General features: G+C 37.5%; 1 protein-coding gene across 2 annotated transcripts; it reads right to left on the bottom strand.

Moving 5' to 3' along the window:
- Positions 1 to 2,777: 2,777 nt before the first annotated feature.
- On the bottom strand, positions 2,778 to 26,102 carry LOC113698700 (ent-kaurene synthase TSP4, chloroplastic). 2 transcript variants are annotated; one of them, XM_027218607.2, is made up of 15 exons: positions 25,903 to 26,102; positions 25,483 to 25,593; positions 24,839 to 24,894; positions 24,459 to 24,744; positions 24,160 to 24,340; positions 14,525 to 14,742; positions 14,307 to 14,427; positions 13,919 to 14,016; positions 7,571 to 7,797; positions 5,450 to 5,562; positions 5,231 to 5,329; positions 4,063 to 4,278; positions 3,790 to 3,955; positions 3,430 to 3,675; positions 2,778 to 3,326 (listed from the first exon to the last, which is right to left on the bottom strand). In XM_027218607.2, the coding sequence occupies exons 1-15, from the start codon at positions 25,991 to 25,993 to the stop codon at positions 3,018 to 3,020; spliced, it is 2,538 nt and encodes an 845-aa protein (XP_027074408.2). In that variant the 5' UTR covers positions 25,994 to 26,102; the 3' UTR covers positions 2,778 to 3,017. The 2 variants fall into 2 exon arrangements, with proteins under 2 accessions (XP_027074408.2, XP_027074409.2); XM_027218608.2 differs by lacking the exon at positions 25,483 to 25,593 and having other exon boundaries at positions 25,903 to 26,101.
- Positions 26,103 to 26,216: the final 114 nt, after the last annotated feature.

Genomic DNA, 26,216 nt, shown 5'->3' with positions numbered 1-26,216 from the left:
ATCTAATTACAAATTCAATTACTCATCCTCCACCATAAAGGATAAAGGATGAAAATGAGAAAGGAAAAAAATAGAAAGAACAAAAGATATATACAGATTTATGCCAAAAAGAGCTACTCAATAAGGGTAATATGAGAATTTCATATGATTTTGTCAATATAAGCAGTTGCCAGCCATTTTTCATATTTGTCAAATCTACAAGGGGATCCTTTGGGTGCTTTCAAATAATAAGGGAGTAGTTTAACTTTTGTACAAACCACAAGAAGATTTTGTATATTTTACCCTATTTTCAAATGAAAATGGGTCTTCAGAGAAAGAAGGGCACTGGTGTTAAAACTATTTGAGTACTTCAAAGACTTTGATTTAAATGGTTGTTTGAATGAGACAATATACTCCTTTATTTAGTATGTGTATACTTAACGCATGTTTACATCTACAATACATAATGTGTAGCGCAGTTAATCGAGTTTCTAGAGTCAATTTTGAAAAATTCAAAGTTTAGCTCACTCCAAAACATAGGATTTTTTAAATTTGAGATAACATTAGAAACCTCCCTCAAGGTTTCTCCTAATATCACTTGGCACCCTTGAAATTTTAAAAATGTTACTTACCTCCCTCGATAATTGTAAAAAGACTATATTAACCCTTACTCGTTACATAATTTACATATCAAATAAATGAAACTAAAAAAAAAAGTCACTTTCTTCTCTTTGTTCTTTCTCCAACATTTTTTCTTACTCATTTTTTTGGATGACTGTGATTTTTTATTTGTAAATTATAGTACATTGAACTTTTTACTTTTTATGATTGTGAAAGAGTGAGGTATAATTTCATTATTTATTTTGAGTTAACTTTTATAATGATTAGTACAATTTAAAGGTTTGGGCATGGGTTGAGAAGAAATTAGAAAAAAAATATACAGTTCATAAGAAATTTATTTTGAGCATATAGAGTTAAATTGGTGCTAATATATTTCTTTGTTTGTATCTTTTTATTTTATATATATATATATATATATATATATATATATATATTTTTTGGACTATAGTATTGTGACGTTTTGGTAGTACTACTAGAGATTATTTTTTTAAGTGATAGTTTTCTTCAAGTAAACAAAGTGACATTGGAGTATTTTCATTTAGCAAGTAAAAGGGTAGTTTAGGATTTTTAAAATTTTTGTTACACAAATAACAAAATAAAGGGAGGTAAGTGATATTTTTAAAACCTTTGGAGCGCTAGGTGATATTAAGAGAAACCTTAGGAGAGGTTTTTGATATTATCCCTTTAAACTTTCTAATTTTGAGCTTTAGGTTCTATAGTGAGATCCATACTTGACTCACAAAATTAAAGAATTTTGTGCCTACTTCAAGTTTAGTCCGAACTCACATGATAAGTAATTATATATACACTGCAAATGATATTAGCAATCAATCTATAACCTTTCTATCCATAACTTTTGTTGCATGAAAATACATTATAATTCATATGTCTCCTACATCGTTTGTGGCTTTTTCTTACATCTTTCTCATCACAATCCCGTCGTTCACAAATGCTTTGCGGTAATTGGCTTCTTACACTTCTTTTCGACTCTTTAATAGAAACTTGCAGAGAATCTTTATCTCCATTCTCAAAATTTCAAGTATCCCCCGTTATATGTCCAATATGATAAAAGTTTCCGTTGCTCCATTAAAATTGGACCAAAAACGAACTTCATGAAGCCATATATATACATATATATATATATATATATATATATATTATGATACTCACTATGTCCCAATATAAGGGACACTTTTTGAATTCCCAACTTTTTACATATAGTTGAAACAAGTTCGAATTTCATATGCTTGTTTCACCTTTGCCCCTTTACCTTATGAAAAATCATATGGTGTTAGCCTTCTTGTGAGAAAAGATTCCACGAGTCCCACATCATTTCAAACTCATTTTAAGGGAGGTGAGAAGCACATGGAATCTAACCGCAAAAATTTGCAGTGCCTTGGACACTTACGGTCGCTTGGTTTGGGAGTTTTGGTATTTTGAATTACAATAATTCCAATACTGCGCGCTTGGTCCAATGCAATGGAAATTGAAATATTGGAATCATGCCTTAAAATTTAGCCATTCATGATTCCCGACCAAATTGAGAGGAATTGACCAAAACCCTCGTTGGTGAACCCTCTAGGAATTATTCCATTTCCAATTCCAAAGCAAGAACCAAGCGCCCCTTAGTCTTTTCTCTCAATAAAAGCACTTTTATGGAACCAATAAAATATTTTTAACTATTCTACATTATCTCTTTTCAAGGGTAAGACAAGAATGTCAGCAGAACAATTGTAGCCGAATTCAAATTTTGAAATAGTTAAAAGGGAAAACTATTACAATAAGAGTAGGATAGAGAGACTAATATGTAATATTATACATTTAAATATGACTTATAAATAGCATATATAATAAGATATATAATTAATTTAAAAATTTTTCTAATAGGTAATCTTAAGACATTTATTAACATATTTAATATTCACCTAATCTATCATATATAAAAGCATACTAATAATTATTATCCTCTTTTATATTTATATATTTTCTATATTTAATTTTTCTAATTAAATTAATCTTATATTTTCAAAAATACAACACCTGAAATATATTTTAACAAGTACCCTATACTAGACAAACCATTAATTTAAATATATGATATACGTACTATATCAATGATATATATATATATATATATATATATATATACCAACATATATAATTATCTAGATTGGGCGTTAATCGAATTGAACTTTATTAAAGATTAATGTCGGTCCAACGTTTAAACCCGAGCTGTGTCGAGCCCACTCTAGTCCAGGGATACACGCAGCTTGGCCCTACTTATTTGGAGAAGCTACACTGAAAAACCTGTACACGAGACGGCAAATTTCAAAACCTAGTTATTTGGATCTCCATTTGCGGGTGTCTAACAATCATCACCTCCTCCCATAACCGGACTCGTTTGATCCTTAGAGAAGCTATTCAAAATCCTCCAAAGGTATTGGCTTATGAATAATTGCTTTTACGAGATCAACCATCTCCACTTCTGATGTAAATCCATCATTGTTGAAGTAAAATTGATGTAGTATTCTGCTTAGATTCCAAAACATGTCCTTGCAAGCTCTTGGAACTACACTACCATCCTTCTGCACAACCAATCTTAGCAGTCTCCTCCTTTCATTTTCTATCAGCAATTTCACCTCTTCAATTGCAGCTGCTTCACTAACCGTACCATCTGGACTCAGTCGTAGAGTCACAGAATTTAGTTTTCCTTCCTTTCTTTCCCTCTGCGTGATATTATCAATAAGAATCGGTTCAAAATTGAAGGATGGCAGATAAACACAATTAATAAGAACGTACGGCAAAAATCAATGAAGAAATATCTTATACCTCAAAGCCGCGCATATCATTAAGAAGCCGACCACAAGTGCTAACATGCTTATAAAGGGACCGCATTTCAGGATGTCGAGCAACTTCTTCTGATAGCTTTGGCCCCCGAAGATAAATGGCAGGGAACAGTATCGGCCCCAGGGCGAATGATACATAACCATTTGCCATATATTCATCCAATGTTGGCACCGTCTTGTCTCTAGTCCATTCAAACTCCCTAAAAAATCCGTAGAACAATTCTAGCCACTGTAATAAACCATTTAAAGAATCGTCATCATATATTATAGAGAGCGAACTGGATAACCCATACGCATACATCAGAGTACAATAGCAAGAAGATGAAAGAAGTAGACATCTCACAATCTCTTTCGTGTGGCTTGTTACATTGCGTCCCTGCAATATGCTTGCTTTCTCTCCAGTCTCAGAGATGGTACTACGCAGTGCTGAAAATACGATTTGGACATTCTCTGAGCAACAATCACTGCTGATATCTGAGCAATAATCACTGCTGATATTCACATCCCACCTGTAGTTTGCAGACATTATCTTATTACTTAGGAAATTATATACATAGTATAGGGGCTAAGAATGTTCAGATTTCAGAATAGTGAGAAGAGGATCAAAGAGACTCACCGTTCAAGTAAATCAATAAGGTTTCTTAGTTCCTCCTCAGAACCTCCCACATCAAAGAAGTCATCAGTCACTGTAGTCAGTACACAATTTTTGGCCCATGACATGCGGGCTTCATATAGTTCAGGTGAGAATATGGTTGCTGCAGCAGAAAAGAAGCCATATATAGCCTTGTGTCTTGTAAACTTCAGTTCGTGCAATCTATTCTGCGTATACCACCTGTGGAGAAAGAGAAGTAAAATGGATTTGAATGAATACAACCAATTCATTTATATAACAAATGGAATTTCGTGTGCAAGCAATTAATTATAGGCATGTATATCACATGATTGAACTTGTCTGCTGAGGAAATTGGGACAGGTACAGTTTGCTTTTGATGTAATTGACGCTATCATTGTACATTTTTTACAAAATTTGGTATACAAACTCTATTTTTTTTTTCTAATTCTGGACCGCACAAATTATTTCTTTTGATCTCTCTCTTTTTACCCATACTCGGCATTGATATGTACCCCTATTTCTTTTGATATCTCTCTTTTTTCTAATTCTGGACCGCACAAATTTGCCAACTCTATTTCACTCTCTCTCTTTTTCTTGGCAAATGGTGAACTTTTTGTTTAATTTCCGATAAGGGTAGAATTAACTTTTTACCCATACTCGCGTTGATATGTACCCCGATTTTTTTATCCAAATTCACCAGGAAAAATTTGCCAAGAATTATCAAAGTTCAAACTGCCCTAGCAGGCAAATTTTTGTAATCTTTAATCTGATATTCATGATTTGGTCATTGTATAACATTTTAACAATTCTAAGGACATACTGGGGTACAAACATAGGATCAATAAGTGGTCAATAAATTCATATTGAATCGCTATGTGGTTGATCAAGCAATTAACTAAAGTGTCCAAAGAACACGTATAGAAAGGTAGAAATTTTGAGCACATTATACATAAGAATTTTATTTGAAAAATTTGTCCATCACAAAGTTTTTTAATCATGGTGGTTCATGGTTCAAAATTTTCAAATTGCATCACTTTTCCCGACCAGTGTACATTTTTCAATTCACTCATTTGTTTTGGTGTGCAATCATTCACTAGAATCACTCACAAATTAATTCACCATGATAAAAGCAAGGCAAAATAGTGCTAATATGTTCAAATCTTCCACATACCTTTCTATTTCTTCCAGTTCATTGCGGTGAATGAGTTGGCAGTGATTAAAATCTCTGACTGCCAACCTTAACAAATCTTCATTGCCAAAATTTGACGAGCTGACGGATGGTTAAGAACATAATTAACAATACTTGAATTAAGGAAGGATAAAAACTTAAAAACTATAGCTAACAAGAGCAAACATGCTTTTTCTATAAAATAAAGGACCAGAAGTTTACCGGTATAAAGTTTTCAGAATTCTTCCACTATCCACGTTGTAATGCTCTATGTTCTTCCTGATCTCAACCCGTGGCAAAATTAATGGGGATGGAAACTTGAGAAGATATTCAACCTGAAAATGAAATTGACAATTCCAGAAGTTTGTTTGGCTTCATTTCAAGTGAGTACATGGAGTCTGTAAATTAAGCAACAGAGACTGATTCGGCTAAGGAGGTTGGCCAACATCATCTTATTTAGTAGTAGTATCCTTTGAAGCGATGGCAGACTCCGTGGCACCAGCCTCTTGGGGGACGGCATCCTATTCAACTATCTAAACTACTGCAACAATAAAGTTTGACATAATAGGTTGCTTCCACTTCAATCTGCATTTGCCTATGAGGTCTTCACATAATAGGTTGCTTCCACTTCACAACAATAAAGTTTGACTTCTTTTTTTTTTTTTGGAATTCAACTATCTAAACTGCCACAGTATCCGATCTTTCCTGAAAGGCAGGGCTGGGTGGGTAAAGTCACTCCCTTTTTCCTCTGACCTCCCCCTCTGTTTGAGGAAGATAGCTGCAATCTGGCATTTGCCTATGAGGACTTCACATAATAAGTTGCTTCCGCTTCACAACAATAAAGTTTGACTTTTTTTTTTTTTTTTTGGAATTCAACCATCTAAACTGCCACAGTATCCGATCTTTCCTGCATTCCTTTTAAAAGGCAGGACTGGGTGGGTTAAGTCGCTCCCTTTTTCCTCTGACCTCCCCCTCTGTTTGAGGAAGATAGCTGCAATCTGGCATTTGCCTATGAGGTCTTCACATAATAAGTTGCTTCCACTTCACAACAATAAAGTTGACTTTTTTTTTTTTTGGAAAAACTCCGTGTAAGTGTCAGGGAGGATGCCAGGCCTATTCAACTATCTAAACTGCTGCAGTATCTGATTTTTCCTGCATTCCTTTCCAAAGGCAGGACTGGGTGGATTAAGTTGCTCCCTTTTTCCTCTAAGCTCCCCCTCCGTTTGAGGAAGATAATTGCCATCTAGCATTAGCCTATGAGGTCTTCACACAATAGGTTGCTTTCACTTTACAACAATAAAGTTTTTGATTTTTTTCCATATGAGGAATATAGCTGCAATTTGGCATTCGCCTATGAGGTCTTCACATAATAGGTTGCTTCCACTTTACAACAATAAAGTTTTTGACTTTTTTTTTTTTTGGGAAAACTCCATGTAAGCGTCAGGGAGGATGCCACTCCTATTCAACTATCTAAACTGCCACGGTATCCGATCTTTCCTGCATTCCTTTCTAAAGGCAGTTTCAGGAAGATAGCTGCAATCTGGCATTCGCCTACGAGGTCTTCACATAATAGGTTGCTTCCACTTTACAACAAGAAGTTTTTTACTTTTTTTTTTTTGTGGAAAAACTCCATGTAAGGGTCAGAGAGGATGCCAGTCCTATTTAACTATCTAAACTGCCACAGTATCCGATCTTTCCTCCTTTCTAAAGGCAAGACTAGGTGGGTTAAGTTGCTCCCTTTTTCCTCAGAGCTCCCCTCTGTTCGAGGAAGATAGCTGCAATCTGGCATTTGCCTACGACGTCTTCACATAATGGTTGCTTCCACTTTACAACAATAAAGTTTTTGACATTTTTTTTTTGGGAAAACTCCATGTAAGGGTCAGGTAGGATGCCAGTCCTAAATTTTATTAAAAAATAATAGTTGGAACCTAAAACTTATGACATTTTCTCACTGCACCTCCAATTTTTGCTTTAGATACTCTGAGTCGTCAAGTTTGGACACTGCTCATTTTTCCCGAATTTTCACTAGTCGCAATGGAATCAACAAAACTTTATTATCACTCCATGTGAAACATGCAATGGACTTCTATAATTCGACCAATTGGCCACAATTGCCATAAATGGAAAGATTGTAACGTATGATCATTGTCAATTTCATTTGAATATAGACAATTTGGACAAACCGAAATACATCTAAAATTTTAGGATGCAAAATTTTCAAACTAAAATGTTGGGATGCAAAATGAGAACTAACAGAGCACTTTTAAGTGATCATAGTGATATTAGTCCTAAATTTCTAGAGCATCAAATAGGCTGTGGTAATATAAATATAAGGAGAATTACCTGTTGGAAGATTTGGTTAGGGAATCCCTTCGAATCACAGCCATTGAAAATATGCTGCCTCAGGAGGTGCTTCGATAATAAATTTTGTTTCTCTAGAGCTGATTCATTTTCATGTACCGCCATCTGTGATGCCTGATATACTTCCACTAAAGCATTTACTTCGTTCCAGGATCCATTACAACAATAACTGGAAGCGCTTTCATCTTCCAGAATACCAATTAATGGATCTACAAAATCGATTCAAGAACCTTTTTATCTTCTCTTATCATTTATGGGCACACGCAAAAGATACTTGAATTACTGAAAAATCTAATTTCATTATGCACGCTTAATGTTTTTAGTCATTCTAATTTGCATCATTAACATTTTTTGGCACTTTGCACCCTAAAGTTACCAAATACTACAACATTGCATCTCAAACTTTTATCTTGGACATTATACACATCAAAGTTACCAATTAAATATATTCAAGCCAAATTACCCAAGGTTTGAAACTCAACCACAAATTTACTGGAACAAGGGTCACTATGTTCAAAATCATTGGGCTTACCATTAATGAATTATTACCAACTCGTCACATCATAAATATATAATAAATGGGCGAGTTGTTACTTATGTTATCATACAGTCCATTGATAACCTCTCTATACATATTTGGCCAATCGATTAAATTAGAAATTAAATTCCTTTAAAAAAAGAAAGAAAATGAAGTGCTTTGATTCTTCATTTATCAAATTTACAATAGTTATGAGGATAAGAAACATGAAATTACATCAGTAATTCAAAATTTTGTAAACGATTTAAAGCTAAAGTATAATTTTAGAAAAATGAAATGGGACAATAAACAAAAAAAGGGGTAGATTTGGAAATTTAAAAGAATTAGAGGATTTAATACCAAAGTGATACGGACTACATGTATAAATGCTCCACAACCTGTCCCTCTCATCTAGAGGTGTCAAAATGGGTGACTTGGACGGGTTTGGGTTGGGTAAAATGGGTAATGGGTATAAGTGAGTCAACTCATTTATACCCATTTAATTAGATGGGTATAAATGGGTAAGTCAAAAACTGAATTGGGTAACCCAATTACCTATTTATAACCCATTTATTTTAACTTTTTGTAAACTCATTTAAATTTATTTTTGCAAACTAAGTTATCAATTTTTACCACTCTTTGTACCCATCATTAGTTTTAAATATTTACTTATAATGTTCAATAAATTTAATTACCAATTTTTTTTTCATTTATACTCTATGTCACAAAATTACCTATTATTTAATAATTGAATAATAAGACTATAAAAATTTGAACTAAGTACTATAAAAATTAATATAAAAACTTAATCCAAAAATTTTGAACCCCTAACATTTTTTCATATAAAAATTTAAAATTTCATTTTATAAAGATAAGAAAATATGTTAAAATTTATCATAAATTGGTAATGCTAAAAAATGAGCAAGTTAACAAACTAAGAGAAAATAAAATAATAAGATAAAACCAACAAATAATAATAATAATAATAATAATAAAACAAAAGTAGTTAACATCATGACAAAATAAAAAATTTGAAAAAAAAAAAGGTGGGGGAAAAGAAGAGACTTGGGGGGAAGAGAATTCTAAATGAGTTAATTGGGTTTGATGGATGTGGTGTATGTCAATAGTGGAGGTTTTTACATTGAGGCTAAGATTGAGGAAAAAGATAAACAGTTCAGTTGGTGGTTCATTGGAGTGTATGCAAGCACTGATGACAGAATAAGGAGGGAACAGTGGAGAATTATCAACCAAGAAAAAGGAAGGTGGGGAGAGCAATGGATGATGGCTGGTGATTTAAATGATATACTATCAAATGAGGAGAAACCTGAGAGCAGTTTCAAAGATTTTAGAGAGTTCATAGAAAGTAATGCACTGATAGACCTTGGGTTTGAAGGAGTGCCATGGACTTGGTCTAATCAATGGGAGGGAGGTGGGCTGGTCCAGCAAAGACTTGATCGATGCCTAGCAAATCAAGGATGGATCCAACATTTCAAGAATGCAAGATGTACACATTTGCATAAGGAAGCATCTGATCACTGTATTGTTCTATTGGATACTGAACCTGTTAAGAAGAACTACAAGAGGAGATTTTACTTTGACCAGAGGTGGACCTTTGAGGAGGGAACTAATACTGTGATTTCGAATGCTTGGAAGGAACAACAACAAGGATCCAGGTTTTTTAAGTGACAAGAAAGATCAAAGCATGCAGATTGGCATTGATGGAATGGAGTAGGAAGAAAAGGAACAACTCAGGAGAGGTAATACAAAGGTTGAAAAAACAAATCGAGGAAGCCAAGCAGATGGAAGCTGGTCAAAGGAGGGACACTATAGATGATCTGAAATGCAAGTTGGGCAAGGCATATAGGGATGAGGAAATCTACTGGGCTCAAAAGGCAAGAAACAAATGGCTAAAGCACGGAGATAAAAACACTGCCTTTTTTCACGCCTCTGTGGGAATAAGAAGGAGACACAATAGGATTTCAGCCTTGCAAAAAGAGAATGGAAGCTGGTGTGAAACAAAGGAAGAACTGGTGGATGAGATTGGTAATCATTACAGCAACATCTTCAATACATCACAACCGGTTAACACTGATGAGGTTCTCGATGGTGTCCCCCATACAATTTCTCAGCAGATGAATGAAAATTTGATCAAACCTGTGGAGGAAAAGGAAGTCAAAGCTGCTGTATTTTCTATGCATCCAAATAAAGCGCCAGGTCCTGATGGTATGTCACCTCTTTTTTTCCAGAAATATTGGCATATCATAAATTTGGATGTAGTAAGTGCTATTAAGAGTTTTTTTCATAGTGGGTATATGCTGAAGGCAGTCAATGAAACCCTGATTACTCTAATCCCAAAAGTGTCTGCTCCTACTAATATTAATCACTACAGGCCAATCAGTCTTTGCAATGTCCTCTTTAAAATTGTTTCCAAAATCCTGGCAAATAGGCTGAAAAAGATCCTGTCTAAGTGCATTTCCGAATCTCAATCTGCCTTTGTGCCAGGCAGACAGATCCTAGATAATGTTTTCCTAGCTCACGAGGTTATGCATTTCCTAAAACATAAAAGAACAGGTAGAATAGGCTTTATGGCTATCAAGCTTGACATGTCTAAAGCTTATGACAGAGTGGAATGGCATTTTTTGGGACGAATAATGCTAAAAATGGGTTTCTGTCGCATTTGGGTTAGATGGATTATGAATTGCCTCTCTACAGTCTCCTATTCTTTTAATCTTAATGGAGAAAAAGTAGGATATGTACAACCTAAGCGGGGCATAAGACAGGGAGACCCATTATCCCCCTACCTTTTTTTATTTGTGGCGGAGGCACTCTCAAACTTGATAAACAAAGCTACAGCAAGTAAATTGTGGACAGGAATCCAAGTGGGAAGAAAGTGCCCCCCATTACACATCTCTTTTTTGCAGATGATGCCTTGCTCTGCTGCAAAGCCACAAACCAGGAAGCTTTGAAGGTTCAAGAGCTGCTGAACAAATATGCAAGAGCGTCTGGACAGCTAATCAACTTGGACAAGTCTGCTATCTACTACAATAGGAACACTGATTTGGATACCAGACAGGAAGTATGCAGTATACTTGGAAATCTAAGAGAAGCATTCAGTGAGAAGTATCTTGGTCTTCCTATGGTGATAGGGAGGACAAAGAATCAGGTGTTTGGGGAAGTAAAAGCAAGTGTAACACAAAGAATACAAAGCTGGAAAAGAAATCTACTGAGTCTTGCTGGAAAGGAAGTATTGCTGAAATCAGTGATAATGGCACTCCCAAATTACACAATGTCATGCTTTAGAATTCCAAAAGGAATGTGTAGAGACATTAGTAAACAAATGGCACGGTTCTGGTGGGGGGCAGACGAGCATCAAAGGAAAATACACTGGACCAATTGGAAGGCACTTACTGAGGTTAAAGGAAAGGGAGGTCTAGGCTTTCGAGATCTGGAAATGTTCAACACAGCTTTGCTAGCAAAACAACTCTGGAGAATCATTGTTATGCCTAACAGGCTTGTTAGTAGAGTTATGAGAGCTAAATATATGAAAAGAGAATCTGACTGGATGAAGCATGCCCCTACTTCAGCATCATACCTATGGAAGAGTCTTATGAACGCCAGATTCCTTTTGATAAATGGAATAAGAAAAAAAGTTGGGGATGGAAGTACCATCAAGGTGTGGTAAGACAGATGGATACCTGGTTCAAGAGATGGTAGGATAGAACATGATAGACCAGCATTGGGAAGCATCCAATATGTCAAAGACCTGATTAAACAAGGACAATGGGATAAGGAGCTAATAAATCAAGTGTTCAGCAGAGAGACGGCCCAAATGATTGTAAGGATACCACTCAGCATGTACCAAAGGAGAGACAGGATCATCTGGCATCACTCAAAGAATGGGGAATATACAGTGAGGTCAGGGTATACTCTAGCAAAGGAAATGGAGGCACAGGCAACTAAAACAATGCAGCTCAAGGAGAAGACAAGTAGTCATAACAGGAAGGAAAGTATGTGGAAGAAGTTGTGGGGAACAAACGTCAAACACAAACTGAAACATTTTATGTGGAAATGTCTACACAACTGTCTTCCAGTCAATGACTTGGTGCACGGCAGAACAGGGAGGGGGAACAACATATGCAAAAGCTGTGGGGATGGAATTGAAACTATAGAGCATCTGTTTTTTGATTGTGAATATGCAAAGAGAATCTGGAAACTCAGTCCAATCAACTGGGATGGATTAACAGATCTGCAGGCTTGCTTTTGGAGATGGTGGGAAGGAATCTTAGAAGCAACTCAAAGAGTCAATGGCAAGGAGCATATAGAATTAACAATTAATCTCCTCTGGCAAATATGGAAGGCAAGGAACCACATAGTCTTCAACAACGCAAAAGGGGAGGAAATCTCAGTGGTAAGGAAAGCTCAACAAGAGTGGATGGAATTCAAGGAAGCTGTGGAACTAGAAAGTAGAGCTGGCATTGTTGAAGCAACTCCAAATCAGTATGATAGACGATGGAAGCCTCCAATGGAAGGTGTGTACAAGATAAACACTGATGCTGCAATCTCAACACAGTCGATCAGAACTGGTAAAGGAATAGTGGCTAGAAACTGGAAAGGAGAGGTACTGAAAGCTTGGGCCATAATGGAGGAGAAGTTGGGGGAACCAGAAATTGAGGAGGCTGCAGCAATTAGAGATGCAATGCAATTTGGAAAGGCAGCAGGCTGGGGAAGAATCGAAGTACAATCAGACTGCAAGAATGTGATAGACTGTATCTTAATCGTCTCATGCAACAATAGCAACTGTGCTGTGATACTGGAGGACATACAAAAACTGAGGGAGTTTTTTGAGCAATGCAACTTCTCTTTTATACATAGGGAAGGGAATGAAGTGTGTCATAGGCTAGCAAAGTTTGCCTTGAAGCTAGTTAATGATGTATATTGGGAATCATGTTTCCCGGGCTGGATTAAAGATCTAGCAAGAATAGATTATGAGAGCAATGAGCTCCTTTTGTAAAGTGCTCTTGTATTATCAAGTTTAAATCAATACAAATGTTACCATTTTGACAAAAAAAAAAAAGGTTTGATGGGTTACCCAATAATAACCATTTAATAAATGGGTATTATTGGGTAACCCATTTATACCCATGTACAAAAATTTAACACACCCATACCCATCTATTCATGAGCGGATATGGGTAAATTTAGTTAAGTGGGTTGATTTGCCACCTCTACTCTCATCCTTGCATTTAATGCACAGGACCTACTTGTTTGTATTTAAGAGCCAACAACAATGGATTAGACCACGAACCATAATGATTTAGTAAAAATAACCCAGGTTTGATGGATCACTAGTCCAACTGGACAGTTCGATTGGATTTCAAAATTTAGATAGATTTTTCAAACCCATCCAAATTTGAAGCATAACAAAAAGCAGCCCAGTTAACTGTTTGATTGGTTCGACTGGACGGTTCGGGCGAAGTTTTAAAATCAAGAAATTACCATAATCTCATATGCAATTAAAGCTAACATATAAATAACACCGGTATACAACAAAACCTTTCCTTCTCAATGCTAAATATTGTCTTCAGTCTATACTAATTTCATCCAAAAAACAAAAAGAAAAAGAGTGACCAAGAACGGTTTGGTCTACCATCACTAAAAATGCAAGCCTTTGAGGTGACAAGGAACTTTTTAATAAGTTTGGGTTCATGGCGTCAATAACAAAATTGGATGGTGCTAAGTGGGAATTATGCAAGACATTGGGGCTGCAAAACACACCAGTATTTAGCAAAATGTGCAAACGCTTTAGCAGTTACCTGAGGAGATATCATAACCATGCTTTCGTAATAACCTGAAGGCCAGGGCACAGTGCGATGTTTCTGCAAATATATCTTCCTCACCCTGCAGCCAGCATCTTTTTTTTTTTTTGTGTGGATGTTATTAATTGTCAATAAGTTGAACAAATCAAGAAAAATCCATCCACAACTTGCTTCTAGATATTTAATGCATGCAATTCATGTTTTGAGCAAGTGCTGGCCTAAGATAGCATTGGAATGATATTAACTAAGATATTGACTTGTAAAACCACATGCAATTGTGAACTTTTAATTTGAGGTTCATTACCCTATTTGGTAAAATCAAAAAAAAAAATTAAGCCAAGCAAGTTTATTAATTAAGCCCCATAATTTTAGATCAGAAGATTACCTGTATGTGTCATCCAATACACACTGAATTTCATTCGTAAAATATTGAGAAATGCCCATCTTCTCAAGATTGTCAACCAGGCAAAGGCGTGCATATATATCCAAAGGGTAAACTGCTGGGACTGAAAAAACCAACAAAAAGAAGCAGCAGCAGCAGCAGTAAGGAAGCATAAGATAGCTATGTAAGTATCAATTTGGGTACATTGAAAATAAAGAGACCTGCAGGGCCAAACTTGTCAATAACCGAATAAAGGTAATTCAGGCAACTCGGATTTCGGACATTAATAGCAGCAGCTGCAGTTGCTGAAGGTGAATTGAAGAGTGATCCATTCTTCCTTTGAAATTTCATGGCCATATCCCAATTTTGTAACTTTAACAATCCTTCGGATACATATGCCAAGAATGCCTCACTCTTCTTTGAGTGGCTCTCACGGATTCTAAATGATAAGAGCAACAAAGAAAAGATAGATACTTTAGGGGCTTAGAGGCAATTATGAATCACATATGTGTCCTTATTTATTTATTTATTTTACTACAATGAACATCCTATCTTTGAGATTCTTCGTGTTATAATGCTACTAATATTACAAAATTTAAGTTGCTGCACAAATTATTTGTTTAATGAAACCATAAAACCACACATAAACTAATTGAGAATAGCCCCTATAAATGGCAAAAACTTGTGTAGACTCGGTCTACAGGCCCACCACGTAGATCGAGTGGTATAAATAATGCCACATCATCATGTCCACCTAATGACCGCCTCCTGTCCACCACCATCGTGAACATCCCTTCTCCCACAGTTATAAAATTCGGCCCAACTTAACGATTGAACCGATCAACTCAATGAACTAGTCATAAGACCGAACTGGGTCATTAATTAGATCAATCAAACAACAAATCTATTGGCTAATCAACGATTCAACAGTTAAACTGGTGATTTAAAAAAACCCATCGATTGAACCGTTGATTAAACCATCAACTTAAAAATTTATTATTTTTATAATTTAAAATATTTTATTATATTATATTATATAATTATTGTCCAACTCATGATTGAACTATCCAACCCTGATTGAACCGATACCCCAATGAACCAATCACTCTCCAGTTAATAACTATGCCTTCCTCACTTCCTCTCCCCCAAGGGTTCTGCAAACGCCCACCTGCTTATTGCCACCAATATTATCCAAACCCCTTCCTCACTTCCCCCCTCGCCTCCTTCATTCCCTCTCCCACTCCCACCACTCCTGCACATCCACCGGTTACCGCCACCACCATTATCAAAACATCTTACTGCCTCCCTTCCTTACCCCTTCCCCAACCCCAAAATCATCTCTGGCACTTTGTTTGGTCTTCAAACTTCAAAAAACCCAAAATCAATCCTTTGTCCTCTTTGTAGATTGAATCAAACCTATTGGAGCTTTCACCCCACAGTAAAATTGAGTTCCATTGGCTACTAACTTAGCTCACACACAAGCAATTTTCTCAAAAAATGTTCTACAAATTTACAATTTTAATGACATAAACAGATAAACTCACAATAGTTTGAAGCAGTGTAAAAAACATGAGAGAGAGAGAGAGACCTAAACTGGTCAATATTCCATAGGTATCTCTAATACACGGCCTTGAAACTTGAGTGTTGAGAGATATAAATGGAAAGCTTTGCACCAAAAAAAGAGCTACTAACCGTACAAATCAAAAGATTAGAGATACCATAAAGATCAAGAGACGTACAAATAAACTTTCTTCCTACCTTCTCTCCCAAACTCATCTCCATTCCTGGCAAGATCTCCAAACGGAAAAAAAATAATCTACAAACGCCACAATCTTGATTTTCTCTTTTCTTTTGCTTTTGATTTCTGATTAAATTTTGTTCTGAAATATTGGGAATAAAATTTGGATATTCTTGAAAATCCATGTAGATAAGAAGTAATTTGGAATCCCCACCTTATGTTTTGGGGAAAGAGGAGAAGAAGATATGGAAGAAAACAAAGCTGACAATGGCGGCAGGTTTGATGGAGATTAAGGATAAAGAATGTGGGGTTTTGAGGTTCCAGGCATTGAAGGCGAAGGTTGGTGGTGGTGGTGGGCTGAGGTTTCAATCAAGGCAGCATGAGTAAGGTGCCATCCAGTGATGAGTAAAGTCTGTCATCAATGTGTTGCCATGATTTCTAAACATTTAAATTCCAGAGGATGTGGCAAATTTGACACTACTCTTTTTTTTTTTTTCCGGAAACGATAGCAGATATTTTATAAATTCTCGACCTGTACAACATTTGAGCAAAGGCTCAAGCATCTTTACAAAGTGTACCGTGACACTTAAGGAGAGCCAAAAAATCTCTCCTCATCCATAAGTATGCTCAGTGCATAATGACTAATGTGATTGCTTAAAGACATATTACTTATATTCCTAACCTCAAAAGAGCACACTTGAAACAGATTAGCTAACACATTTATGTCTTCGATCAGTGTGGCAGTATTCGGATTATCACCTTTCCCAGCTTTTAGCAAGGCAATGAGTTGCTTGTTGGCACTAATGACTTTGATTCTTTGCCATCCCTGTTGAGTTGCTTTCATTAGCGCCCATCTTACTGCCACAGCTTCATCTTGAGTATCTCTGTGCGCACTCCTTTCCACTAACTTCCATTCAGCTCTGATCCTCCCTCCCTCCTGTTTAGCTACGATGCCAATCCCCAGCTTATGTCCCACTGCTGCTTTCTTAGTAGCTATCTGAAGTTCCATCAGCTCTCCCCCCTTCCTTCCTCTTTCCCGTGCACTTCCAACAGCTTCATCTGTTTCTGATGTACTTTTCTCATTCTTTCCTTTCCAAGCTTCCTCATATTCCATCCATTCTGAACTGGCTTTTTGCACAATTTTCAGACCCTCTCTTTGTTTCCCTTCAAATTCCATCTCATTTCTATCCTTCCATAGTTGCCAAAGTATGTTAGCAGTCAAGGCAATATGCTGTCTTCCTTCAGTTCTGCTTGTAGCTTGACTTAATGCTGCCCACCACTTCTTGAAGCACCCTGTTTGATTCTGGATTCCATCCCACTGGATTGGTGCTAACTCCCATACCTTCTGAGCCTGATAGCAATGGAATAAAATATGTTCAACCGTTTCCATTCTATCTCCACACCTTGAACAGACAGGTGATCCTTGTTTTGTCCTCCTGAAGATTGTTTCCCTGGCTGTTAAAGTGTTAGTAATGCACCGCCATATAAAAAGCTTGATCTTATGCTTGATATTCAGACTCCAAAGAGTTTTCCAGATTTGTTTGTTGGAGTCATCATAACTCGATCCAGCTTCTCCTTTTGCTCCCCTTTCTATACTTCTATCTTCCTTAAGCAGTACCTGGTAGCATGATTTAACTGAGAAATCCCCACTCTTGCAATGAGTCCAGAAATGCATGTCCCCTGACCTTGACATACTGATGGGTATCTTCAAAATGTTCTCAGCATCCTCCCTATTGAACCTCCTGTATATCTCATTCCTTTTCCATCTGAAATTTGAAATCAGTTCTTCCACCTTTTGCTCCTCTCCACCTGCTGGCATTCTAGTAGTTGGCCTTCCATTTAGGTTATTTGGAATCCATTGGTCTTTCCATATTCTTATGCTCTTCCCTGATCCCACTCTTTTCAATATGCCCCCATTGATTGCCTCTCTTGCTGATATAATACTCTGCCAAAACCAAGAAGCATTCTTGGGGGTCCCACAATTCAGAATGGAATCCTTGGGGTAGTATTTAGACTTCAGAATCCTACTTACCAACAGGTTTGGATATCTGATCAATCTCCAAATCTGCTTTCCCAGCATTGCTTTGTTGAAACACAGTAGGTTCCTGAATCCCAAACCTCCTTCCATCTTTGCCTTCATCATTTTGCCCCACGAGCACCAGTGTACTTTGCTTCTCCCTTCTGACTCCCCCCACCAATAACTAGCCATCATTCCTGAGATTTCCTTGCAGAGTGTAACAGGTAACTTGAAACGGGCCATCGCATAGTTTGGCATGGCCATAGTCACAGCTTTTAACATCACCTCCTTCCCTGCTGCACTTAGGAGCTTGTTTTTCCAACTATTGAGTCTGGCTTTGATGTTATCTTTGATGTAGCCAAAGACTTGTCCTTTTGTCCTTGAGATTACCATTGGGAGGCCTAGATATTTACCTTGATTCACTGTCTTTACTCCTGCTACTAGTGGCTCACATGATTCCTCCTTGTCCCTTTCCTTTGTATTCTTACTAAAACAGATAGATGATTTGTCCAGGTTTATCACCTGGCCAGACCCTCTTTCATATTGATCCAGGATCTCTTTTAACTTTCTCGTTTCTGTCCCCACAGCTTTGCAGAAGATTAGAGTATCATCAGCAAAGAATAAGTGGGTTATTGCAGGCCCATTCTTGCTGATCCTTAGTCCACTAATCTGCCCCTGTCTAGCTGCATTCCTTAACAGATTAGAGAGCCCTTCAGAACACAAAAGGAACAGGTAAGGTGACAGTGGGTCACCTTGCCTGATGCCTCTAGAAGGGATCACATATCCTTTAGTTTCTCCATTAATATTGAAGGAGTATGAGACCGACCTAATGCACTCCATAATCCACCCTATCCACACCTGATTAAAGCCCATTTTTTCCATCACTGCCTGCATATAGTCCCATTCAACTCGATCATAGGCCTTCGACATGTCCAGCTTGATAGCAGTATAGCCATCCTTACCTTGCCTCTTGTTTTTAAGAAAATAAAGACATTCATGGGAAATGATTATGTTATCCAGGATCTGTCTATTTGGGACAAAGGCTGACTGGTTTTTATTAATGCATTGTTCCAGGACAGGTTTCAATCTATTTGCTAAGACTTTGGAAATAATCTTATAGAGAACATTACAGAGGCTGATTGGCCTATATTGTTTCAAGTCTATAGGCAGGTCCACCTTAGGGATGAGAGAGATAATTGTATGATTCAGAGATTTGAGCATATGACCAGAATGAAAAAAAGCTGAAATTGCTTTCACCACCTTTTCCTTAATGGTACCCCAGAATTTTTGGAAAAAGAGGGGTGTCATCCCATCAGGGCCTGGTGCCTTGTTAGGATTCATAGTGAAGATTGCTACCTTTATCTCATTTTCCTCCACAGGCCTGGTTAGATTAACATTGGTTTGGTCAGTAATGGTTCTATGGATCCCTTCCAGCACCTCCTCAAGACCCTCAGTCCTAGCAGACCTGAACAGCTGCCTATAATAACTAGCAACTTCATCAGCTATATCCTTGTCATCAGTGGTCCAAGATCCATCCTCTCTCTGCAATTTCCCTATCTTATTTCTTTTCCTTCTCCCCTTCACCACTGCATGGAAATAATTAGTATTCTTATCTCCTTCTTGAAGCCAATTTATCCTAGCTTTCTGACTCCAGTACTGTTCCTCCTCTCTGTACGCTCTCACCAACTGGTTCTTCAGTCCAGCAACCCTTCCCTTCCTACCTTCAGCTTCAGACCCTTTCTCCTCCAAAAGCTGTTGTTTCAAGGTCGAGATCCTGTTCTTAGAGTTTTCCACAAAGCCATTCCTCCACTTCAGCAAGGCAACTCTACATCTCTTGATTTTATAAACTACCTTAAACATTCTAGACCCCCTAGCCTCCTCTCCCCAAGCCTTCTTAATCACCTCCCCCACTCCTTCTCTCTGGGTCCATCTCTTGTCAAAAAAGAATTTCTTTCTCTTCCTAATTTCCCCTGGATTTGTGTCCAGGATCAGCATACTATGGTCAGAAGCTAAACTTTCCACATGAGTGCACTTAGGATGTTCAAAAAGATTACTCCAACCTTCACTACTAAGCCCCCTATCCAGCCTTTGTTTGATCTCACCCTCTTGCCACTGATTACACCAGGTCCAGGGATTACCTTCAAACCCCACATCAACCAGATGATTTTCCTGGATGAACTGCCTAAAATTCAGGAAACTCCCTTCCTCTCTAACCCTGCCCCCCCCACTTCTCCTCATTAGAACAGAGGTCATTAAAATCCCCCATAATAATCCAGTCCTCCCCCCAAACAGCTTTCCTCCTACTAATAACCTCCCATTGCCCTTTTCTCACCTGTTTATCACAGCTAGCATAAATTCCTATCAACCACCACTCCTTCTTCACATCCTCATCCTCAAGAAGCACTTCAATGGTAAAGGCAGAGTGTTTAATTTCTTTAACCTTAGTATCCTCCTTCCACATTACACTCATACCTCCAGATTTATTAAGAGCCTCTACCACAAAACAATTGTCAAAGTTCAGAATCTTTTTCACCTTCTCCATATACTTAGCCTTGTTCTTTGTTTCACTCAAAAAGATCAAATTGAGGGAGAGGAGGTTATTAACCTCCTTCAGGTGGGGAATTGTCAAGGGGCTCCCTGCACCTTGACAATTCCACACCATAGCTCTCATTGGTCCTTTGGGGACCAGTGTGGGCTGATCCCTCCCCCTTCAATTCCTACCAGGTCTTCCCCCTCCTTCTGGACCCCTCTCAGTCTTTTACCAAAGAGTTCCTGCTCCCCATCCTCTTCCATATCTTCATCTCTCAGTTGAAACTTCCTCTTGGTACCATTTATCTCCTTAAGGGGAGTCCTTGACTTCCTTGAACCAGAATTCACTCTCCTGAATCTCTTCCCTTCTTTCCTGGGTTCTCCTTGATTTTCTTTACTGATACACTCATCAATTTCGATGCAGTCCAACTCCACTCCGCCCTTAAATCTGTCTTGTACTCTCCCTTCCCCTCCTTTTCCATTCTCAAACTCTTGTACCATCTCCTTTCCTATGGCCTCCTGGGCCTCCAGACCTTCCTTAATACCCCCATTGTCTGCTAAACCAGGACATCTAGTCTCCTCTGGACACTCCTCCATCATTTCAGTGCTTATGTCCCTACCTACTTGCCTCTCTTCCCCCTTCTCTACCTCCTTATCAACACTCCAAAAAGGCTTTATCCTACCTATTCTCTCCCTTACAGCCTCAGTAGATCCACGCTTCTCCACCCCAGGTTCCTGTAGCTCTTGCCCCCTACCATCATCTGGTCTACTGCCCTCCCTAACTAGAGTTAAACCAGTTTCCTTATCCTGTCTCTCTAGCTCCTCTATCCTGACCATTTCCCCATCTCTCACCTTCCAGACCTGTCTATGTGGTGTCCAGATCTTGGAGCTCCCCTCTTTTTGAGGAGAGCTTCTGCCCCCAAACACCCTCATCCAGGGCCCATATTGGTTCTGAACCTGACCCTTCTTCACCACCACAGGGGATTTACAGTTCCTTTCAGAATGTCCTATGACACCACAACTATAGCAGAAGTCAGGACACCTCTCATATTTAAACGACAGCCACTTGCTCGTCCCATTAATCTGCACCAAGGTTCCTCTCAACAAAGGTTGCCTGATATCTATCATAACTGAAAGTTTCATATGCTTCCCTTCCTTCCCTCCAGTTTGAGGGATTAACACCTCCTTGACCTCATTAAAGACTGTTCCCACTTTCTTTCCAACTGCCTTAGATAGGCAGTGGATGGGTAGATTCCACACTTGCACCCACACCTGAGCTAAACTAAAAGCCTCTTCGTCCTCCTCAATCCCAATCTTCCAATGCCTAAGCACTAGAACCTGATTGTCTATAATCCACGGACCCCCCTCTACAATCCTATCCTTATCCTTAGAGTCTGGGATAGTAAACTGGAAGATATTAGGTCCTAATTCTGCCACTTTAAGACCTTTAGGGTAACTCCATGCCACTGTGACAAAATTTTTAACACCTGTAAAATTCACTATTTTTTCCCCTCTTATCCTGCCTATGACACTACCCTTACATTCAGTTATTCCTTCATCTAGGTCCCCCAGATCTAGAAGCGTGCTTCCCACTTCCTTCTCTGAGAGGGCAAATTTCTGCATCACCTCAGCCAAATCCTCCTCCATAACAACACAGAAGAAACACAGAAGGAGCTTAGACTCTTACCACTAGACCCACACTAATCCCCGGTCACTATGGAGGAAAAAAAACAGGTAGCCAAACCAGAAAAACGCACTGAACAGAATCGACAAACACAGAAAGACTCAGACACTAAACAAGAGCAAGGACATTCACTATGGAGGAAGAATTAACAGATAGCCAAACCAGAAAAACACACTGAACAGAGACGACAAACACAAAAAGACTAAAACACTAAACAAGAGCAAAGCCAGGTATACTACCTGGACAAGCCGTCTTCCCTTTGACAAAGATGAAGGAGGCTTCTGCCAGCTGCTAGGAAAAGCACCCCCAGCCGTACTTATGTCTTCTCCCCTTTTTTTGTGTTTTTTCCTATTCTCCGACCAGTTCCATCTTCATGACAACCTTTAATGCTGCTTCTTAATGGTGGCTGTTATCCGACAGTGCGTTGTACACTTGGCCTTTAGAATCCGCCTGGCACCCAAACTTAGCATCTGGATTTTAGTTTCGATGCAAACTTTGAACTTTGTTCATTGGTTGCTTGAATTTTTTCAAAAGTTTGGAGTTCCCACCAAGGGGAAAGGAGCTCTCTTCCCAAGAGAGAGAGAAAAAGCCTCTACACGTGAGAGGTTATGTCCAAATTTGACACTACTCGATCTACACAAGTTTTTGCCCCTATAAATAACCAATTTTAAACTAATTTAGTCTTCCGACTAAATTAATCAATTATGCTACTTGATTGACCTGATAATGACTACTACAACATTCATAATTGTTGGATTCAACTTCTTCTTGCAAAATCATTTTGCTTAAAAAATTCTACCTTTTCAAATTCTTCATCCTATCTACCTTTTCAAATATATACATTGGTCAATCAGTCTCCCAAAGATACCAATTACTGCCACTTCACACCTTAAACATTTTTGTAAACACTTAGCACAATCAATTTACCAATTTGTTTCAAACCACGCCAGTTAATATAAACTAATTAAGAAAAGTAGGTGAAAATTCTTCAAGTACTCCACCTGAAATACGTGCATCCTTGGGGTGGAATTAATAGTGACATCAGTCTATCAAAAATCAAGAAAATTGCATGCACCATTAAATTTTTGCCTTCTTTTATTTGCATTGTGAATATTTTTGGTGATTTGGGATGTTGTGGTAAACTTTGGGTGCAGTTCTCAAAACAAATGTAAGTATGAAAAGTAAGAATGCTTGAAGATGTTAGGGGTGCAAAGTGAAAATAGTCCAAAATTTTAGGAAGGATTACCGCATTCCTCTTTGGCTCTTTATTCCAATTCACAGCTTAGATATTCTACTTCTTCCAAAAGAACTTTACATTATAATAATTACTCATATAGCACCATTAGGCTCCACTGTATGTATCAATCACAACCTAATTATGTTGACTCACCTAAACCCGTCCAAACCTGTCCATTAATTTTGAATGGGCCTAAATGGGTATCCAATTAAACCTGGTTAATTGATAGATAGTGGGTTGACTCAGATCACCCATTTATACCCATTTAAAAATAATTATATATTTAAACTCAATTTTAGTGTGTGTTAAACAAATAAATTTGAATTTCTTACCAATTTAATAACAATAAAATACCATTATTTCTTGTTAAATAATATACGAAAATTTTTTTTAAAAAAAAATAGAATTTTAAGTGACTCATAAATAGGTAATTGGATATACCTTTACCCATTTATTAAATGGACATCAAATGGTACCCATTTATTTAAATGAGTATAAATGGATTGACCCAATTATACCTATTACTCAATTAGGACCCGTCCAAGCCCACTCAAGTCACTTATTTGACACCTCTATGCATATCTAGAAAAATGATTTTGTCAAATGAAGCCAGAGATAATTAGATTACAATACAACATGACAGAGATGTACCTTCCAAGCTCCATATCCCTCTTATGAAGCAAGTCATTTAAGAGTTTGGGTTCCAGTTGAAAACCTAAGCTCAAATCTCTTGCATGATCAAGCATGCCTGGAAATATTATGTCAAATCCAACTGGAGAAAACTGGCACTCCTCATATGCTAAAGCAAAATTCAACTCAATAAAGCGAACACCTATTAGTGTGGAACTTGCATCAATCCAGTGAAAGTTCATAGAGGCATATATACTTGAGAAATTTCAGATTTGCATCCAAAAAAAAAAAAAGAAAAGAAAAAGCCAGTTAGAAATTACCCTTTTTGATGTGTTCTTCACCGATCCCCCATGTCTTAAGTGCAAGAACGCACGCAAGAGTGGAGGATAGAACATCTTTAAGCAATAGGGGATGGTGATGAGGAAGACTCCATGAGCCATCATGAAGCTGACTATCTAATAACCAATTTAAGCACTTGGGAAAAAGGGGAGCCTGGGAAGAATGTGGATCAGGGACCATGGCTACCCAGGCGGTATCATAGGCAGAAACAGAATAGTCAACTTCATTCAATAGCTTCCTAATTCTTTCTTTACTCTGGTCAACCCACTGCATGGAGATTGAAGAGAAAGAATTACTTCATCATGGATGACAAGAACCCCCTAAAAATAAAGTAAATTTAGATGTTTATAAGAAATCATACTAAGACAGAAGAATTAGGCGGGGATGATAATCCTTGAACTCCAGTCTCCAGAGCGACTGCTCAAAAGAAAAAGGGACAAAGAAGAACAGCACAATTAGAGTTAATGTCTTCTGGGCTTAACATGAAAAAGGAGAAAATAACTTATAATGATTCAAACAAATTGGTAATTGCTTCAAATGCACAAGATAAGAATTGATTACTACATGGATATACTACATACAACACCTTGAAAAAATTGTCTAGATTTTCCTATGGACCTACAGGACCAGGTGACTTTCAAGTATCATATCAAATTAGAATTAGAATTATCAAAATGGGCTTTGCCCCCACAGTCAAAATTTGCTAGCCCTGCTAAATTCCACCCGCCTAATGCGCACAAGTTGTAAGAATCAAGAATGTATGAGTCATTTGCCTATTAAACTATGTAAAATAAAACAAAGAAATGTCTCATATGTGTCTATGAAATACTTATCAACAGTACATGCTTTTTAACAAAATATCAATTTAATGTTATTTACTTTGTTTGTCAACCACTAAGTGAACACACTTAAAAAAATTTAAAAAAAAAAATATTATTTCACTTTTCACATATGGATGAAAAATCAACCAACAAAAAACAGCACTTAAACTACACTCTTCTTCACCTTCTTCACAGTGTATCCTCAAAACACAAACCCATTTGAAAGCTTGCCATAGCTTTTCATTTTCATATTGAAACACACCGGAATTAATTAATTGCTCTTTCTTCCTTTCATCTTCACAATCAGGGCAAATCTGTCAGGGTCTTTGAGTGGGTAAGTAGCAAAATCCTTATATCAGAGAAGATGAAATGAAGTAGTAATCTTCTTTTCTATTAATGGTCTTTTGACTTGAAACTACAAATTCGACCATCTGTATGACATTCATGATATAAGATAAAAAGTTTAAACCATCCTTTGGATGCAAGTGTTTTCTCATAGAAGGAATTAGATGTTGGAAATCGTTTTCCAGTAGAACGGTGGATTCTTCTCTTTCTTTTATGCCAAATAAATAGAATACTAACATAGAGGGACATAAAAACCAACATGAAGCAGAGATGAGAGGTCTCCTGTAACAGTAAGACTGGGTTTTCTGGAGAGTCAAATGAGCCTGGAAATTGAGAGAGAGATGAAGCATGATCGTCGTGCTTAGTCCTCACTCAATCCCGATGAACTTTGAAGCAAGGAAAATGAGAGAGGCAAACCAAGAAGGGAAATGTTCCAACTGTTCAATCCCTCCGATATAGAGAAAAAGTAGTTAAAAAAGTAGTTAAGAACTTCAATAGAGAGAGGATAGAAAGTAAGGGTGAGAGGGGACAAAATAGAGAAAAAAAAATTATTCTTGGAACCTAATCCATTTT

This window comes from Coffea arabica, chromosome 7c (genome assembly GCF_036785885.1).
Source record: "Coffea arabica cultivar ET-39 chromosome 7c, Coffea Arabica ET-39 HiFi, whole genome shotgun sequence".
NCBI classification, from domain to species: domain Eukaryota; kingdom Viridiplantae; phylum Streptophyta; class Magnoliopsida; order Gentianales; family Rubiaceae; genus Coffea; species Coffea arabica.
The sequence above is the reverse complement of the archived record's forward strand: the minus strand, read 5'-3'. Positions and strand labels throughout refer to the sequence as shown.